This window comes from Dendropsophus ebraccatus, chromosome 8, assembly GCF_027789765.1.
Source record: "Dendropsophus ebraccatus isolate aDenEbr1 chromosome 8, aDenEbr1.pat, whole genome shotgun sequence".
NCBI lineage: Eukaryota > Metazoa > Chordata > Amphibia > Anura > Hylidae > Dendropsophus > Dendropsophus ebraccatus.
The window spans coordinates 80,323,376-80,344,284 of record NC_091461.1 but is presented as its reverse complement, the minus strand read 5'-3'; the positions used below and the strand labels follow the sequence as shown (position 1 = coordinate 80,344,284).

At 42.9% G+C, this 20,909-nt stretch overlaps 1 protein-coding gene across 3 annotated transcripts in view; it reads left to right on the top strand.

Moving 5' to 3' along the window:
- Positions 1–20,053, top strand: part of LOC138799488 (gastrula zinc finger protein XlCGF66.1-like) — a 35,722-nt gene extending 15,669 nt beyond the window's left edge. For all 3 annotated transcript variants that reach the window (XM_069980745.1, XM_069980747.1, XM_069980746.1), the window contains exons 2-6: positions 13,059–13,189; positions 17,166–17,354; positions 17,440–17,563; positions 17,654–17,751; positions 19,646–20,053. In XM_069980745.1, coding sequence (XP_069836846.1) covers positions 13,059–13,189; positions 17,166–17,354; positions 17,440–17,563; positions 17,654–17,751; positions 19,646–19,747 — 644 coding nt within the window. In that variant the 3' untranslated portion in view covers positions 19,748–20,053. The remainder of the gene's footprint in view (positions 1–13,058; positions 13,190–17,165; positions 17,355–17,439; positions 17,564–17,653; positions 17,752–19,645) is intronic.
- Positions 20,054–20,909: the final 856 nt, after the last annotated feature.

The window sequence follows — 20,909 nt, the reverse complement described above, 5'->3', positions numbered from 1 at the left end:
GTGATGTATAATACAAGAGGAGCAGACTCTGGTGTCCTAGTTGATGTATAATACAGGAGGGGCAGACTCTGGTGTCCTGACTGTGTGATGTATAATACAGGAGGAGCAGACTTTGGTGTCCTGTGTGATGTATAATACAGGAGGAGCAGACTCTGGTGTCCTGGCTGTGTGATGTATAATACAGGAGGAGCAGACTCTGGTGTCCTGTGTGATGTATACTACAGGAGGAGCAGACTCTGGTGTCCTGTGTGATGTATAATACAGGAGGAGCAGACTGGTGTCCTGGCTGTATGATGTATAAAACTGGAGGAGCAGACTCTGGTGTCCTGTGTGATGTATAATACAGGAGGAGCAGACTCTGGTGTCCTGTGTGATGTATAATACAGGAGGAGCAGACTCTGGTGTCCTGGCTGTGTGATGTATAATACAGCAGGAGTAGACTCTGGTGTCCTGTGTGATGTATAATACAGGGGGAGCAGACTCTGGTGTCCTGTGTGATGTATAATACAGGAGGAGCAGACTCTGGTGTCCTGGCTGTATGCTGTACAGTATAATACAGGAGGAGCAGACTCTGGTGTCCTGGCTGTGTGATGTATAATACAGGAGGAGCAGACTCTGGTATCCTGTGTGATGTATAATACAGGAGGAGCAGACTCTGGTGTACTGTGTGATGTATAATACAGGAGGAGCAGACTCTGGTGTACTGTGTGATGTATAATACAGGAGGAGCAGACTCTGGTGTCCTATGTGATGTATAATACAGGAGGAGTAGACTCTGGTGTCCTGTGTGATGTATAATACAGGGGGAGCAGACTCTGGTGTACTGTGTGATGTATAATACAGGAGGAGCAGACTCTGGTGTACTGTGTGATGTATAATACAGGTGGAGCAGACTCTGGTGTCCTGTGTGATGTATAATACAGGAGGAGCAGACTCTGGTATCCTGTGTGATGTATAATACAGGAGGAGCAGACTCTGGTGTCCTGGCTGTGTGATGTATAATACAGGAGGAGCAGACTCTGGTGTCCTGTGTGATGTATAATACAGGAGGAGCAGACTCTGGTGTCCTATCTGATGTATAATACAGGAGGAACAGACTCTGGTGTCCTGTGTGATGTATAATACAGGAGGAGCAGACTGGAGTCCTGGCTGTGTGATGTATAATACAGGAGGAGCAGACTCTGGTGTCCTGGCTGTGTGATGTATAATACAGGAGGAGCAGACTCTGGTGTCCTGTATGATGTATAATATAGGATGAGCAGACTCTGGTGTCCTGTGTGATGTATAATACAGGAGAAGCAGACTCTGGTGTCCTGGCTGTGTGATGTATAATACAGGAGGAGCAGACTGGAGTCCTGGCTGTGTGATGTATAATACAGGAGGAGCAGACTGGAGTCCTGGCTGTGTGATGTATAATACAGGAGGAGCAGACTCTGGTGTCCTGTGTGATGTATAATACAGGAGGAGCAGACTCTGGTGTCCTGTGTGATGTATAATACAGGAGGAGCAGACTCTGGTGTCCTGTGTGATGTATAATACAGGAGGAGCAGACTCTGGTGTTCTGTGTGATGTATAATACAGGAGGAGCAGACTCTGGTGTCCTGTGTGATGTATAATATAGGAGGAGCAGACTCTGGTGTCCTGTGTGATGTATAATACAGGAGGAGTAGACTCTGGTGTCCTGGCTGTGTGATGTATAATACAGGAGGAGTAGACTCTGGTGTCCTGGCTGTGTGATGTATAATACAGGAGGGGCAGACTCTGGTGTCCTGACTGTGTGATGTATAATACAGGAGGAGCAGACTTTGGTGTCCTGTGTGATGTATAATACAGGAGGAGCAGACTCTGGTGTCCTGTGTGATGTATAATAAAGGAGGAGCAGACTCTGGTGTCCTGGCTGTGTGATGTATAATACAGGAGGAGCAGACTCTGGTGTCCTGTGTGATGTATACTACAGGAGGAGCAGACTCTGGTGTCCTGTGTGATGTATAATACAGGAGGAGCAGACTGGTGTCCTGGCTGTGTGATGTATAATACAGGAGGAGCAGACTCTGGTGTCCTGACTGTGTGATGTATAATACAAGAGGAGCAGACTCTGGTGTCCTGTGTGATGTATAATACAGGAGGGGCAGACTCTGGTGTCCTGACTGTGTGATGTATAATACAGGAGGAGCAGACTTTGGTGTCCTGTGTGATGTATAATACAGGAGGAGCAGACTTTGGTGTCCTGTGTGATGTATAATACAGGAGGAGCAGACTCTGGTGTCCTGTGTGATGTATAATGAAGGAGGAGCAGACTCTGGTGTCCTGGCTGTGTGATGTATAATACAGCAGGAGTAGACTCTGGTGTCCTGTGTGATGTATAATACAGGGGGAGCAGACTCTGGTGTCCTGTGTGATGTATAATACAGGAGGAGCAGACTCTGGTGTCCTGTGTGATGTATAATACAGGAGGAGCAAACTCTGTTGTCCTGGCTGTATGATGTACAGTATAATACAGGAGGAGCAGACTCTGGTGTCCTGGCTGTGTGATGTATAATACAGGAGGAGCAGACTCTGGTGTCCTGTGTGATGTATAATACAGGAGGAGCAGACTCTGGTGTCCTGTGTGATGTATAATACAGGAGGAGCAGACTCTGGTGTCCTGTGTGATGTATAATACAGGAGGAGCAGACTCTGGTGTCCTGTGTGATGTATAATACAGGCGGAGCAGACTCTGGTGTCCGGTGTGATGTATAATACAGGAGGAGCAGACTCTGGTGTCCGGTGTGATGTATAATACAGGAGGAGCAGACTCTGGTGTCCTGTGTGATGTATAATACAGGAGGAGCAGATTTTGGTGTCCTGTGTGATGTATAATACAGGAGGAGCAGACTCTGGTGTCCTGTGTGATGTATAATACAGGAGGAGCAGACTCTGGTGTCCTATGTGATGTATAATTCAGTAGGAGAAGACTCTGGTGTCCTGTGTGATGTATAATACAGGAGGAGCAGACTCTGGTGTCCTGTGTGATGTATAATACAGGGGGAGCAGACTCTGGTGTCATGGCCGTGTGATGTATAATACAGAAGGAGCAGACTCTGGTGTCCTGGCTGTGTGATGTATAATACAGGAGGAGCAGACTCTGGTGTCCTGGCTGTGTGATGTATAATACAGGAGGAGCAGACTCTGGTGTCCTATGTGATGTATAATACAGGAGGAGCAGACTCTGGTGTCCTGGCTGTGTGATGTATAATACAGGAGGAGCAGACTCTGGTGTCCTGGCTGTGTGATGTATAATACAGGAGGAGCAGACTCTGGTGTCCTGGCTGTGTGATGTATAATACAGGAGGAGCAGACTCTGGTGTCCTGGCTGTGTGATGTATAATACAGGAGGAGCAGACTCTGGTGTCCTGGCTGTGTGATGTATAATATAGGAGGAGCAGACTCTGGTGTCCTGGCTGTGTGATGTATAATACAGGAGGAGCAGACTCTGGTGTCCTGTGTGATGTATAATACAAAGGGAGCAGACTCTGGTGTCCTGTGTGATGTATAATATAGGAGGAGCAGACTCTGGTGTCCTGGCTGTGTGATGTATAATACAGGAGGAGCAGACTCTGGTGTCCTGTGTGATGTATAATACAGGAGGAGCAGACTCTGGTGTCCTGGCTGTGTGATGTATAATACAGGAGGAGCAGACTTTAGTGTCCTTGCTGTGTGATGTATAATACAGGAGGAGCAGACTCTGGTATCCTGGCCAGCTCCTTTGTTAAGACGAGAAGAGCTGCCATGTTGTCAGCTGTTTGTTGACCAATGTATTTAGTTATGGGAGACAATATTCTCATGTGATTAGTGAAAATGTAAAACATTGAAAAAAACAGGATTAGCCAAGTTTGATTCCAATAGGTGTCTGATTTGTAATGTATGCCGCATGTATGAGATGAGACATGAACACCTTATATAAAGTGCTGGGCTCTCATACAATACACACGTGTCAGTGAGCGGTTACTGTCCCTATGGCCATGGGCTGAACTCTCCTCTGTATTCACTCAGAATGTAGCTATAATAATAATCGATTTGTTATAAGAGGTGGTCCAGTGAGGAGCAGTGGGGTGGTGCGCTATTCTACACAGAGTGAAAATGACTGACACTGGGTTCACACTACATTGTTGGAAAAAACAGATGCATTTGTGTACATCCATTTTTCCATTGACTTTCATTATAAAAAAGAACGTATCAAAATGCTTTTTTTTCTTTTTACGTAATGTGGTTGGTTACGTTTTTGTGTACATTAAAAAAACAGATGCATTTTAAGCCCTTTTTTTTAAAGGGTTAGTGCGGCGCTAAACAATTATTAACAAAATAACACACATTACAAAGTTATACAACTTTGTAATGTATGTTATGTATGTGAATGGCCCCCTTTCCCGTGTTTCCCCCCAACTACGCCACCCCTGGAAGTGTGATGCACTATACTCACCTGATTCGTGTCGACCCCCAACTGCCATCTTGGGACAATGATGTCGTCTTCGGGCGGGCGGCCGAACCGTTCCATCCATCCCTCGTGCCGGCCCCCCTCTGCCGTGTCACCAGCTGCTCAGCCGCGATTAGCTGAGCACAGTTATGACGTGGCAGAGGGGGATCGGCACGAGGGACTGATGGAGAGGTTCGGCCGCCCACCCGAAGATGACATCATTGTCCCAAGATGGCGGACGGGGGTCGACACGAATCAGGTGAGTATAGTGCATCACACTTTCGGGGGTGGCGTGGGTGGGGGGAAACACGGGGAAGGGGGCCATTCACATACATAACATACATTACAAAGGTGTATAACTTTGTAATGTGTGTTATTTTGTGAATAATTGTTTAGCGCCACACTACACCTTTAAAGGGAACCTGTCACCCCCCGTGCCGGGGTGACAGGCTCCCGACCCCCCGTTAGAGACCCCTATACTTACCTCATCCCTCCGGGTCCCGCTTCTGGATTCGGTCGGGTCCCGGAGATCTCAGCCGCTGCAGCCCGGCGCGCGCGCTGACAGATGAGTCCAACGCTCATAGAGAATGACGGAGCGCTGGACTCTCCTGTCATTCTCTATGGGTGTTGGACTCATCTCTCAGCGCGCGCGCCGGGCTGCAGCGGCTGAGATCTCCGGGACCCGACCGAATCCAGAAGCGGGACCCGGCGGGATGAGGTAAGTATAGGGGTCTCTAACGGGGGGTCGGGAGCCTGTCACCCCGGTACGGGGGGTGACAGGTTCCCTTTAATTGAAGGAAGTCTATAGAAGACTGCATTTTTAGCATAGCCTTAGGCTAATGTTCCCATACAGTAGTTTTGCTTAGTATTTTGGTCAGTATTTTGCAACCAAAACAAGGAGTGGGTTGAAAACACAGAAAGGCTATGGTCACACACTGATGAAATTTTTTTATTTTTTATTTTAATCTTTATTTTTATTTTTTTCTATAATACAATAATAAAGGATGCCAATATAATCCTGATACAATTTTCCTTATTTCTTTACCTCCATTACCCCAACCCCAACATTGGGAGTAAGAGATTCTAGGTACATCACATTTATACACAGTTATCTTCTTCAGAGGGGTGGCCCCTCCGGTACCCGAGCGCCCAAAATAAGTTATCTTCCATACTAATCCCGTAGTCCCCTTCCCTATCTGCCAACTACTCTATCTACCCTAACTATCCTAGGCTAGGGTGCCGGGCGATCCTCCCAGCAGTGACGCACAGAGCCCATACAACTGGAGAGCCACCAATGCACAACCAAATTCTTCTTTTCATCCTTCCTCCTGTTTTCTTTCCGAATAGAATTATACCTTGTCATACCATATTTAAGAAAACAGCCAGTTTTACACTACCTTCTTATTTCAGTCATCACCCAACCCTCTCCAGGGCATCCAAGCCAACTGAATGGCATTTTCCGCCCCAGAGGTAAAGTTTTACACAACACACACACTTGTGGTTTATCCCATATCTATAATATTGGACTCACCACTTCCATTTCCACACAAACCGGTAGTGAATTTCTGTTATTCCTTTCTATAATGCTGCATTTACACAGACAGATTTATCTGACAGATTTTGGAAGCCAAAGCCAGGAATGGATTTAAAAAGAGGATAGATCCCAGTCTTTCCTTTATGACCTGTTCCCTGTTTATAGTCTGTTCCTGGATTGGGCTTCAAAGATCTGTCAGATAAATCTGTCTGTGTAAACGCACCATAAGGATCTTTACTTTGTCATATAGCACCATTGGCTGATTACTCAACCCAGACCAGCCGAGTTCCTCATACTTCTCATTACTTCTCGGACCATAATCCTATCTTCTCTCCTTTTTCCCACCTTTACTTCTGTTATATTTTACCTATGCGTCCACCGCCGGGGGGACCCCCCCCCCCACCACCCAGCCCTCCCTTCCAACTAACGCCTAACTCCCATTCTGACTAGCCGTTATACCGCTCGGGCCCCAGAGGGATCACCCCCTGTTACATATGACATTTAATCTTTATCTTATAACTTTCTACAAGCATTCCTCTAACCATTATTACCCAATTATCCTTTCTCCTCCCCCTCACCCCCCCCCCCCCCCCGAGTCCGGAAAAAAAAAAAAACCTCATCCTACATATTTCCTAAACAGTGTAATTGCATTCTCCCATTCCTTGATCGTTGGAGGTAATGTTGACATCCATTTTTTAACTATTTGCAGCCTTGCCACAAAAAGACTTTCATTCATTTCTTTCCTTTTTTTTACCCCTATATATTGTGAATCTTCACCTAGCAGACATGTGGCAGGCGAGAACGGACCCTTAATGCCTATATCATTTTCTATCTTCTGAAACACACTCACCCAATACTCCTGTATGTGAGGACATTCCCACATCAGATGTAACCATCCCGCCTGCTCCCTGCCACATCTCACGCACTCTGACGTATCTTGCTTCTTTATCTTAAACAAAAATTCCAGTGTGTAATATACTCTTCTAACAATATTGAATTGTACCATACGATGACTAATGTTTTTTGAGATCTTCGTTCCATTTACCTTCATCTAATCCTTTAATCTCCTCCTCCCAATGATGCCTGCCTCTATTTAGATTTTCCTTCTCTAATACACATTCCCTGAGTTTACCATATATTTTGGATAACCCTCCCTTCCGCACTGAGTCTTCCTTTATAACTTTAATAATATCTGGCATAGTTCCCACCTTAAAAACCTCCATATTCTCTGTATGTTTCACTGCATGGTAGAGATTTAAGTATTCTAACCAGGCCCTATCATCCAACCCAAACTCTCCCTTCAAACTATCCCATGTTTTCAATTGACCCAGATGAAACGCATCACTTACTTTACTTATCCCTGCCTTTCCACACCACCTTAGTCTCTCCATTTTTCCTATCGCTACCAGGTTCTTATTATACCATAGGGGGGTAAACTCTAAAGATGTTCTTATTCCACTGATGGTCTTGAGTTCCTTCCACGTCTTAGTTAGTGTTTGTACCGATGGATATGACTCCCATTTCTTATCTTCCAGGAGACCAGTCTCCAGTATCTCCAACAAATCGTCCTGCTGTCCCTCTACCTCCCCCACCAACCATTGCAATAAATCAAATTTACCCCTACACCTTAACAAATTTAACTGAGATGCCCAAAAATATCATCTAATACACGGAAACGAAAAACCACCCTTATTTGCTGGTAAAGAAAAATAATTAAGCTTTATCCTTACTCTCTTTCTCCCCCAAATTAGGCGGTTCATTAGGACATCTATTTTTTTAAAAATGTGTTTCTCAATCCATACTGGTGTTGCATCAAATATATATAATATTTTTGGGAGTATGACTGTTTTGGCTAGCATCATTCTATTTACCCTTGTTTTTATTAAATCTATCCATATCTCTATTTTATTTTTTAGAGATTGAATTAAAGGTTTTACATTTCTTTCCTGAAATTCAGAGGCCTTATTAACGTTTATGCCTTGATATTTGAAACTGTCCCCTTCCTTCAAAACCTTCACATCTAGATAAGTTGCCCCCGATAGCGAGCACAAAGGACTCGACAGAGGCATTAAAATGGACTTCTGCCAATTTATCAATAGCCCCGAGGTCTCCGGGGTTTCCAGAAAGATTAACATATCATCCGCATACATATTCAATTTATCCTTTCTTCCCTTTACCCCAAAGCCCCTAATCTGCTCATCTTCCCTTATGAGGATCACTAGAGGTTCAAGTGCCAATGCAAATAACATAGGTGACAGAGGGCACCCTTGCCGGGTGCCCCTCCCCAACTTAAATCCCTCCGTGCGCTCTCCATTCACCAGAACCCTAGCAACCGGCTTATTATACAGCAACTTTATCATGTTTATAAAACCCTCCCCCAAACCAAACTTCCTTAAGGTTTCCCACAGAAACTCCCACTCCACCCTGTCGAACGCCTTAGCTCCGTCCAATGACAGGATGGAGTGGGAGCTCGCCTCTGACCCCCTCTGCAAATTGTGGAACACTCTCAGAATATTTTGCCGAATCACGCGCCCTGGCATAAAGCCACACTGGTCAGGATGAATTAAGTCAGATATAACTTTCTTTAGCCTGTTTGCCAACACCCTAGCATACAGTTTTATATCTACATTTAATAATGAAATGGGTCTATATGACTCTACCATTGTTGGGTCCTTCTCTGGCTTCCTTATTAAGATTATATCAGCCTCTTTCATAGAGTTTGACAACTCCTTTACTTCTATAGCATTTTGCATTGTCCTCAACAAAGCCGAGAGCAACTGCTCCTCATACCTCCTATAGACTTCGTTGGGCAACCCATCTGGTCCTGGTGCTGTATTCCCTTTTACCTCCTGCAGTGCCCTCTTAAACTCTCCCAATGTTAGATTTCCTTGCAACATATCCTTCTGCTCTGCGCTCGCAGTCGGAAAACTAATACCATCTAAGTATTCCCTTATCTCCCCCACGTCACATGTTGTCCCTTTAGTATACAAATTCTTATAAAACGCATATAATTCTCCCATTATACTTTGTTGTACCTTTACCTCCTCTCCCATACTATTAGTTATCACAGAGATATGATTATGTTCTTTCTGGTTTTGGATTAATGATATAATCTGTTTCCTTGGCCTCCTACCCCCCAAAAATTCTTCCTTTCCTAAAAAATATATCTTATTCCTAGACTTCTTATTTAACAATTCTTTATATTCTTCTTGAACCTCCTCCCACTTCTGTTTATTAACCTCGGTAGGATCCACTACATACTCCTCCTCACTTGCCTTTACTTGGTTTTCTATCTCCTGCCCCTCCTTCTTAAACTCTCTTTTCTTCCGTTGTACCTCTTTGTTTAACATCCCTCTCATAAATGCCTTTAAGGCATCCCATACCATTCCCTCCGGGGCCGAATTCCAATTGAAATCTAGGAACTCTTTTATTTTTCCTACCGCTATATCCTGAATATCTAACAATTTAAACCAATGAGGGTTGATCCGCCAAGACACATTCCTCCTAACCTCTCCGGATAGCACTTCCACATACAACGGGGCGTGATCCGATACTGATCTAGCCAGATACTTTACAGTCCTGATATAACTTAGTATCTGCTGACTCCCTAATGCCAAATCTATACGCAACTCGTGTCACTGGTTTTATTGACACACGAAAAACAGACATCCTCCGGGTGTAACTTCCTCCATATATCAATTAACCCTATCTCCTCACATGTTCTTGCTAATGCTGTAACCTTAGGAATATTTTTTACCACTCTATTTCTTTTCCTGTCCGCTTGCTCATCCATTACATTATTTAGATCACCCATAGCAAGCACTGGACAATTATTTCTACTACTCACATATTCAAACACCGTTTTTAATATGGAGGACGTATACGGGGCGGAACATAAATAAAAACAAGTATACACCTTAAATTCCCCAAAGTGCAATAAAGAATAACGTATCTTCCTTCATTATCTATTTTACTTTCTAGTAAGTCCCATTTAACATTCTTGTGTACTAATACTGTCACCCCCCTTGCAAAAGAGGAAAAAACTGAGTGACACTGATATTGCCACCACTTCCTGTTTACCCAGTGAATCGTGTCATGTGTTAAGTGTGTTTCAGTAAGGCAAATTATACCTGGAAAATGTTTTTTTATTACCTGAAAAATAACATGCCTTTTCAATCTATCACTCATCCCCCTTACATTCCACATTACCAACCTTGTAGTCATCTCTCCCATCAAACCACTAGTTTTACCAATAGCCTTAAACTCCTCCCGTCCTCACTGAAAAGGTGACGAGTGTTGCATCCAAATACTTACACAACCTAAAGTGATACCCTATAGTCAGAACCCTATGTGAATTATTATATATTTTATTATAATTATTATGTGAATTCATGTCGCTTGTTGTACTTAGTTACTTTCCACCATACTATCCCCGCAGCCAATCCCCACCTGAACATGCCATAGAGAGAAAGAGAGCAAGTCCACCCAACATAACCAATAAAGCAGAGGAGGAAAGAAAGGAAAAAAAAAACAAAAAACACACTGATGAAATTGAATGGCCGTCATTTAAATGGTAAATAAGGCCGTTATTTCAAATCAACATTGGTTGTTTTAAAATAACAGCAATTATTTGCCATGAAATGGCGGCCATTTATTTAATTTTAACAGTGTGTGAACATAGCCTTTCTGTGTTTTCAACCCACTCCTGCTTTTGGTTGCAAAAAACTGAGCAAAAATACTGTGTGGCAACATAGCCGTAGACTAGAGCTATGTGGGTTTTTTTTTCCTGCACAAGGGGTACAAAGATCACTGTGTTTATCTTTCTGGATTGTGTTCTGTCACGGCTAAACAAAGTAAGTGGGGTTCTGTTGCCACCCACCCACAGTTGCAAAAAAAAAACTGTTTTAATGTCAGGTTGTGGTTGTTGTAGGTCGCAATGTGACCCCATTTCTTTGCTTAGTCACTAAATCTCTTTGTAACCCTAGACTGATCAAGCCATGATGTTTTTTAAATAGCAAGTTCCCCTCAGAGGGGGTCAACTAAAAAAAGGGGGGGTCAACAAACATGAAAAAACATATATATCACAGTATACTTTACTCTGATGCCTACTGTCTGCAGTAGATACTGTAGTGTCCATTCAGTACCCTACTGAATAGGCTGTGCCAATCTGGTTAGTCACACAAGGTAGGTGTGAGGTTAGTGGACTGGGTAATCTCTGGTGTCTTATGAACAGAGATGGACTAAAGGGGTTATTAGAAAAACATAGGTAATTTCTCCCAGAAACAATGCCACTATTGCCATCAGTTTGTGTGTTCCATTGAAAAACATGAACCTGATACCACACACAACCTGAGGATAGCTTTGATGCTGTTTCTGGAAGAAAGCAGACCTGTTTTTCTAATCCTGGATAACATTTTTGAGTTTAGCAATGTGGAAGTAGCTGTATAACATGTCTAGGGTTGCCACTAGAGATGAGCGAATCTCGAGCATGCTTGAGTTCATCCGAACCCAATCGTTCGGCATTTGATTAGTGGTGGCTGCTAAACTTGGATAAAGCCCTAAGGCTATGTGGAAAACACGGATCTAGTCACTGGTTGTATCCATGTTTTCCAGACAACCTTAGGCCTTTATCCAACTTGAGCAGCCACCGCTAATCAAATGCCGGTGAACTCGAGCATGCTCAAGGTTCACTCATCTCTAGTGGCCACCCCTTATAATACCTGTCCAGTGTGTCACATCTGGTGGCTCCACAGTTTCCATAAAGCATGCACCACTGCCGTGGCCACTGGGTGGCTGAACAGGCAACTGTGAGGGAGTTTCAGTGAAGAGAAGATACCATTTCTGGTGCTGTTATATAGAGTAGAAATAGAAGATATGTAAAGATTTGAATTGTAATCAGGGATTGTGGTCTTGTTCAATGGACATGTAAGTGGATGAAATCTTGAAATTGTGAAGGGCTGTGAGATGGTTCTCCAGCAACCTTCTAAATTCACTGGGTACATGCCAATAGGAAAAAAGAGGATTATGGAAGAGTTACATCGTGTAGCTTATATTGAAATAAATTGTGGACTGCATTACAGACTTTTTTTTATGTAGTTGTTCACAATGCACGGACCTCCACCATAAAGATAAAGACATCTCAGCACAGATCTTGGCTTATTCACGGATCCACAAAATTGAAGACTTGTGAATAGGCACATAGAAACCTATTGGCTTTATATTTGTCGGTAATTGTAGATCCGCAATTACAGACAAATTTTGAGAACCTGTGAATGAGGCCTAATGGTACTTTTACACGGAGCGATAATTTGCCCGATCGCACGATTAACGATTTTGAATGAACAATTTTTTTTTTATAACGATCAGCGTTTAGACGGAACGATATATCGTACGGAAAATTCGGTAGGCGATCGTTTTGCGATCGTTTAAGCCTATCTCACACATAGGTGAAATCGTTGAAAGACTGTTTACACGGAACGATCTGCGAATTTTTTGCGAACGATCAACGATGATTTGTGAACATGTTGAAAGATCAAAATGAACGATTTATCGCTTGTCGTTTGATCGCTCGCTGCGTTTACACGTACGATTATCGTTCGAATTCGATCGCTATCATGCAAATTCGAACAATAAATCGTTCTGTGTAAAAGGACCATTAGGGTTCTTTACGTGGTCCAAAATGTGGCTATATATGAGGTCGGCGCTCGTTTGCTGTGCCTTTACAAGGCACAATTACTCGCTGCATCATTCCTGTGGCCACCTCAATACATTATTATCGGGCGAACATCTCCTATGAACGATTATTGGCGATAATCGTCCGTGTAAAGGGCCTTTAGTGGAGATGTAGGCTTTAGGGCTATAGGGAGAGATCTGGCAAGGTCATTAGGCTGCTGATGGTGTAGGTAGCTAAAATCTATCTGATTCCAGAGAGACCCACCTGTGCTCAGTTATATTTGATAGGGCAAAGTGCTGTACTATACAAGCTGCTTCAGTACCTGAAGAGAGTCCTCCTGTTTTTATGAATGAACGTGCAGAATCTTGTTTTGTTTAGTTTTTTTCGTGATTTTGCAGCTTTTGGGGTCAGGATGAAATACACTATGGCTTATGAGACTGATTCACTGAAGATGGATGAGCAAGAGAAGAATACCACTGAGATGATACTAAACCTTACTCTGGAGATTATACACCTGCTGACTGGAGAGGTGAGGGATTCTGGAAAGACTAGGGTGAGAGTTGCAGGGTATTTAAGGGACTCTGTCACCTCCAAACACCCGTTAAACTTAAAGCGTAACTGTCATTTCATGGTAATTTTTCAGAAAAAAAAATATTTTTTTTTATTTTTTTTTACTATTAAAAATTTTCCTTTATTATCAATTTAAAATAACAACAATAAAAAATGTCATGTGTCAAGAGATTCAAAATGATGTACTGCGAGCACACCACCAGATTTACTGTATAACATTCATTGCCAATATTGTGAGTCACAACAACAATTGTTACCTGCATACATATGGGGGGAGTGTAAGCAGGGCATCCTAACTAGGATTCAACATAATTGTGGCCACCCATTCACTATACAACAAAGTCTAATATAACAGCAATGACTCACCCATGGCAGTGTGATGGCGTTCACCCCTACGCTGAGGAAGCGTAGCAAATGCGAAACGTGCATATAATTAAATATTTTAGTAGTAAAAGCCTCTTGGTTGTCTCTTTTGGTACAAAAAAGGGCTAAAATCAATGTGTGATTCTAGTCAACCAATGGAAGAGACACCTGCCCCACCCACTTAAAAATTTGCAGATTGTTTTGTGTAAACAGTCGTTCACCTATTTTACCTATGTGCGAGATAAGCTTAAGTGATCGCAAAACGAATTTTCCGTACGATATATCGTTCCGTCTAAACACTGATTGTTATAAAAGAAAAATTGTTACTTCGAAGTCGTTAATCAAACGATCGGGCGAATTATCGCTCCGTTTAAACCCAGCATTAGGGTCCATTTACACAGAAAGATTATCTGACAGATTATCTGCCAAAGATTTGAAGCCAAAGCCAGGTTTGGATTTGAAAAGAGGAGAAATCTCAGGCTTTCCTTTATGACAAGATCTCTGTTTGTAGTCTGTTTCTGGTTTTGGCTTCAAATCTTTGATAATCTTTCTGTGTAAATGGACCCCGCAGCCCCCTGCACCGCCCCGATCGCCACCCAGTCGCTCCGATCGCCGCTCCGATCTCGCCCCCCCCCCGTGCGCCGCTGCCGCTCCGATCGTCCCCCCCCTCGCCGCTGCTCCAATCGCCCCTTCCCCGCTGCCGCTACGATCGCCCCCGCCGCCCCGGACACGAGCATACATTACCTGCTCCACGTAGCAGGTCTTCTAAATCCCCGGCTCCCCTCTTCACTGCATTGATTGGCTGAAGGACCACCTCCTGTCTTCTTCGAGGTTCACCATCGCCCATATAAGATGAACCATGGGACCCCCCCATAAGAAAACATATGCATATGTCCGCTGTTGCCGTTCCCGCTAAATAACACTGTTAGATGCAGCTGTCAAACAGTGTTATTTGCAGCCCATCCCTGGCGTCTAGTGCCGGGATCCCGGAGGGGGGATCCCTTGGTCTTACCGAACCAAGCCTCATCGTCGTAATGACGCTGATCCCGCCTCGGTATTCTATTGCAATGGTCTGCAGCAGACCATAGCAATAGAACACCGATCTGATGGATCGGTGCTGTGTTATACAGCCAGGGCCGGCGTCAGCACCCGGCTAAGTAGGGCAAATGCCGGGGCCCCCAGCTCCTCTAGGGGCCCACTCCCGTTTGTTACTACATTTTTTTTGTTCGTAAAAAAGAAAAAAAAGTGTAGTAACAAAGAGGACTGGGCCCCTAGAGGCCGCATGTGACAGTTAGGGGCCCGCCGATCCATACTGGGGCCCCCGAGCACCTGTCTTCCATCACAAATCTTCCCTACAGCCGAGTAGGAAAGAGGACCTTTGAGTCTGAAGGACCTTTGATGATGTCACGGGTCATGTGATCGGACACATGACCTGAGGGCAGCAGGTAGGCTCTGCAAACTAAGTGTCCTGTATGTGCTGGTTCTTCTACTTGTTTTGTGTATAGAGGTCCTGCTGTAATATATCTATATCTATTACAGCAGGATATATATATATATATATATATATATATATATATATATTACAGCAGGACCTCTATACACAAAACAACTAGATATCTGTATCTATCTATCTATCTATCTATCTATCTCTTATCTATCTATCTATCTATCTATCTATTTCCCTATCTTCTATCTATCTATCTATCTATCTATCTATCTATCTATCTATCTATCTCCTACCTATCTCCTATCTATCTCCTATCTATCTCCTATCTATCTATCTCCTATCTATCTCCTATCTATCTATCTATCTATCTATCTCCTATCTATCTATCTATCTATCTATCTATCTATCTATCTATCTATCTATTTCCCTATCTCCTATCTATCATATGAACATGGTGAGACCTCTAGTTCTCCTATATTCAGGCCCTGCAGTGATATACAGTGTGTGTGTGTGTGTGTGTGTGTATATATATTTATTTATAATATGAACATGGTGAGACCTCTAGTTCTCCTATATTCAGGCCCTGCAGTGATATACAGTGTGTGTGTATATATATATATATATATATATATATATATATATATATATACACACACACACACACACACACTGTATATCACTGCAGGACCTGAATATAGGAGAACTAGAGGTCTCACCATGTTCATATTATAAATAAATATATATATATATATATATATATATATATATATATATATATAAAATGCTGGTGCTGCTAGTTCTCTAGTATACAGCTCCTGCTCTGTGTGTATGTATATATATATACACACACACACACAGAAGGAGCTGTATACTAGAGAGCTAGCAGCACCAGCATGATATATATATATAATCCTGTGACTGGGTCTGACTCCTCCAGAGTCCTGACTACTGCAGAGATCAGGAGATACAGGAGGAGAAAGATATGCAGCAGCCGCATGTTTCTTCTGCTGCAAATCTTTCCTCGCCTGTCTCTCCATGATTTGCTCCTCAAAGGGGCCCGCCGAGGCTCTGTCGCCCAAGGGCCCACAAAAAGCTGGAGCCGGCCCTGTATACAGCTACATTGATCTCTATGAGAGATCAGTGTAGTTGTATTAGAAGTCCCCCAGGGGGACTTTTAATTAATGTATAAGTGAAAAAAAAAATGTCTTCATTAATAAAAAAAACCCTCCCTTAATAAAAGTCTGAATCACCCCCCTTTTCCCATTTTATAAATAAAAATAAACATGTTTGGTATCGCCGCATGCGTAATCGCGCAGACTATTAATTTATCCCATTCCTGATTTCACACGGTAAACGGCGAAAGCGCAAGGACCCACCAAACTGCAAAATTGCACATTTTTGGTCGCATCAAATCCAGAAACATTGTAATGAAAAGCGATCAAACAATCGCATATACCCAATCAAGGTACCGATAAAAAGAACACATCATGCGCAAAAAATGACACCTCAGTCAGCCCCATAGACCAAAGGATAAAAGCACTATAAGCATGGGAATAGAGCAATTTTAAAAGTCCACAAATGAGGGAGTCTAATGCTGCGTTTACACGAAGTGATAATTCGCCCAATCGATCGTTTAACGATTTTGAAGTAACAATTTGGTTTTTATAACGATCAGCGTTTAGACGAATAAATCATTGGAAAAATCAAAAGAAATTATTTTTAGCGAACGATGAACGACGATTTGTAAACATGTTGAAAGATCAAAATGAACGATTTTTCGCTCGTCGCTTGATCGTTTTCTGTGTTTACACAGAACGATTATCGCTCAAATGCGATCGTTATAGCGAAAATTCGAACGATAATCGTTCCGTGTAAACGCAGCATAGGTAGTCCTCTCCATTATATTGTTGTGCTAAGTAGTCCTCTCTATGCGTCAACATGCCCAGTTTGTAGGCTAACAACGGTGAAATACAAAGAAGTAGAAAGCAACAAATTACAGATTTGGAATCAGCATCTTATATCCTACTTACAGACGATTTAAGGGTTTTGAGGAGGGTGGGTTGGAGGTGACAGAGTCCCTTTAAGGACATTTTGTGTGTACAGTACTTTCTGTTTGGTAATTTAGAGTTATGGACCTGTGAAGAAATCGGGGAAACACAGGAAATCCATGCAGGAATCGCATGTATCAGGCGGATGGAGCGGGACCCATACATCATCTATGCCACCAACATCTTGTCTGCTGATACATGAAAGAAATAGTGAACAGAAGATCCTAGAACTTACAAACAAGATCATTGAGCTGCTGACTGAAGAGGTGAGCTCTGCAGGGAATGCTGGGACATTATAAAGTATTGACAGGGGACGGTCTAGATGATAAATTGTATCATTGTGTGTGTCAGGTTCCTGTAAGATGTCAGGATGTCACTGTCTATTTCTCCATGGAGGAGTGGGAGTATATAGAAGCACATAAGGATCTGTACCAGGACATCATAATGGAGAAACACCAGCCTCTTACATCACAGGGTAAAAGGGCATCAGGGTCACTTAGATATACCCATCTTCTGGTAATCACATATACACGGTGACTGAATACATTGTATATGTTTCCTTTAGATGGAACCTGTAGGGAAAATTCACCGGAGAGGTGTCCCAGTCCTCTGCATTCCCAGGATTGTCCAGAGGAAACACACCATGTCTCAGATGATCCTCAGGTAGCTAAACATTAGCTCTTACCAAATGCCATAATGTCATTGTATATGAAATCAGGAGATACAGGAAGTGATAGGGAATTGAAACCTAAGACTTTTCTAATTATAAATACATCTCAGTGTAATATAGACACCCAGCATTGTCTTACCAATTACATCATTGTTGAAGATTGTGTTTTGCAGCATAGATTAAACAAATCAAAGTAAATATTTTAATTAATTGAACCATTTTTTTCAGATCAAGTTGAAGGACAAAAAGAAACTAGACTCACCCTTAGGGTACAAACCCACTTGCCGGATCCGCAGCGAGTTTCCCACTGCGAATTTGCAGCGAGACTCGCTGCGGATCCCAGCCCTGTTTACTCAATGGCAGACAAACAAGGATGTATGTCCCTGCTGCGAGTTTGTCTGCCATTGAGTAAATAGGGCTGGGATCCGCAGCGAGCTTCGCTGCAAATTCGGGTCCGGCAAGTGGGTTTGTACCCTTAAATTTCCAGCCGCAGTGAGGGTCACTCTGAACAAATCTGTTGGTAGTAAATGGGGAGGGCTCCATACATGCTAGACTGATGGCCGAATCTACCGTGACCTGTGGGTTCTGTTCAGGGGCGGATTAACTTTACCTTAAGCCCCAGGCTGTTCACCAAGCCTGGGCCCCCCACCCCACTGTAACTATGGAAGCACTAGCCTGGCGTTCATAGTACAGTATAGATAATGTCATGATGTCCTGATCTGTGCAAAATTGGCATAAAAAACTGTGATTTTTTTTGCAAATCATGGCAGAAGTGTAGCCAGGAGACAGAACACCACTGAAAGTATAAGTCTTTTTTGGGTGGTCATGGGCCCCCCAGGAGCTCAGGGCCCCGGGCTGCCGCCCGAAACGCCCCTATTATAATCCACCACTGGTTCTGCTGACGAAAGCCTGAAGTGCATAGGGACCTTAACACTAGCCGTATGCAAATTAGGCCTCAGTTAAAAGGGAGAATGCAGACCTTCCCGCCTCTGCCACTGACTGAAACGCCACGGCTCCAGCCCGCATCAGAGAACAAGAGAGCGGGTTGGAAATGGCTGGCCAGCACGGACTGGAGCAGTGCGATTGGGGACCCGGCGATGGAACCGGGGAGGTAAGTGGACGTTGTTGGCCTCATCCACCTCCTCCTCGGCCACAGCCAGAAAAGGTTTTTGTATATACATATGTTTGTTTATTATTATTATTATTATTATTTATATTTAAAGCGTCCTTGATTCCAGACCACTATACATGTGATAAGGGATTAACTTACAGAATGTAACATAAAAATCAAGAAAACATAAATAAAGTAAGTGACAGACTGGCACATAGGAAGAAAGCACCCTGCCTGTGAGGGCTTACAATTTACTGGCTTTTATTATATAATATGTTAGGAATTTTATTTTATAGTTTTTATAGCAGTAGATAATGTTTAACCCTTTCGTTAAGGGTTGTAAATTTTGCACTTCGAGCAGCCAGGATAACTTTCATACTTTTGACATGTACAAATAAACCAATTATAACAACAACAAAAAATTCTTCTAACCTCGCTATGTATTTTGTAAGGGTTCAGTCACATGTACGGTATTGCAGCAAATTCTACGCTGGAAATTTTGCAGTGAAATCCGCTTCAATACTGATTAAATTCCATGGCACTTGCAGCATGAAATCTGTATGTGTGAATAGACCTTTAAAGTAGACACCTTGCACATTATTAAAGTCCTGCCCTGTGCTTTATATACCCAAGCACTTTGTGCACTTGTGGCAAAATGTAATTTTTAATATAAATTTTTTTAATGTTTTGATCTTCTTCTTCTTTAATAGCATCCTTAATAGTAAAAGACTTGATTAACAAAAACCTAAAGTTTAATCGGTTACACTGTTATTTAGGAAGAAGACTTCATCAAGATTAAAGTAGAGGACACAGATGAAGAGGAAGATTGTCAGAGGTATAGAGATGATATTTCTACAGATTCCAGTCTAGGTAAGTAATGGACAGTAATCCCAGCCTAAAGGTTCATATAGAAAAGGCTTGCATTGTGTTATGAGGACCTTCCAACCTCCCCCCTGCATTAGGGATCTGGCATCTAGTATTTCAGCATACCTGTTTTTTTTGTTCGCATGAGGTATAAAACTGAGGAAGGAATTTAGTCATATGTCACATACAACCCCAGCAAAAGCCCTGCCAATAGTATCCTAAAGTGCAACAACATCCAAAACGACCAAAGAAATTGCACAAATAGATAGAAAATATATGACAAAAAATTTATTTCAGTAATCAATTCATAAAAGCACCAACGTCATGACGTGCCCAAAACCACGTGTTATGTGCGCCAATCAGAATACACTATTCCCATAATGGGAGAAGTGATCCTCCCATTATGGGAATAGCGTGTTCTGATTGGCACACATAACACATGGTTTTGGGCACGTCATGACGTCGGTGCGTCCCACGCCCCTATGACACGCATCCCACTATGGGAATGATGTTGCCCACATCCTGTATACGCATGCGCGTGCGTCCGTAGCGCTTAGACACCATGACGCATATGCCGTGTACTCTTATTACATGATGGTAGACATGGGCGGCCCTACATACCCAGGAAGCCGTTTTTATGTCACACTCTTCCCCCCTCTTTAACCCCATTGGTCACCATCATGTTGTTTGCTCCTCTTCCGGTAACCTCCGCCATCTTGGCACGCCAAATTCAGCTGTTTACATGCTGTCAGTGTAACTAGTTAATTTATGGGTGTATACTAGGAATGCATTTGTGTGTGTATATATATCTGTGCTTAATGACTTGAGTCCATTAGGTCCTAATGAAGTGAGCGAATTGTACGTCGGGCTGTTGTGCCAGACGGGATGGTAAGATTTTAGTGTTTGTTTTGTGTTCACCTGGTTATTTTAATTGTATGGCTGCACATGGACTAATCTTGTTCATCTAACTTTGTCATTTAGTTTCCTATAAGCCCTACTGTGATTTTCTCTGACCCACTGTCGTAGGGGTTACATACAGTTCCCCTCTTTAGTTCAGGTTACTTTATTTATTAAAATTTGTACTGGTCTTAATCACAAATTGATTATGGGCATTTTAGGTTGTCATACTACCAGTGACCACTAGATGGTGGTGATGTACCTACACCTACCATAGCA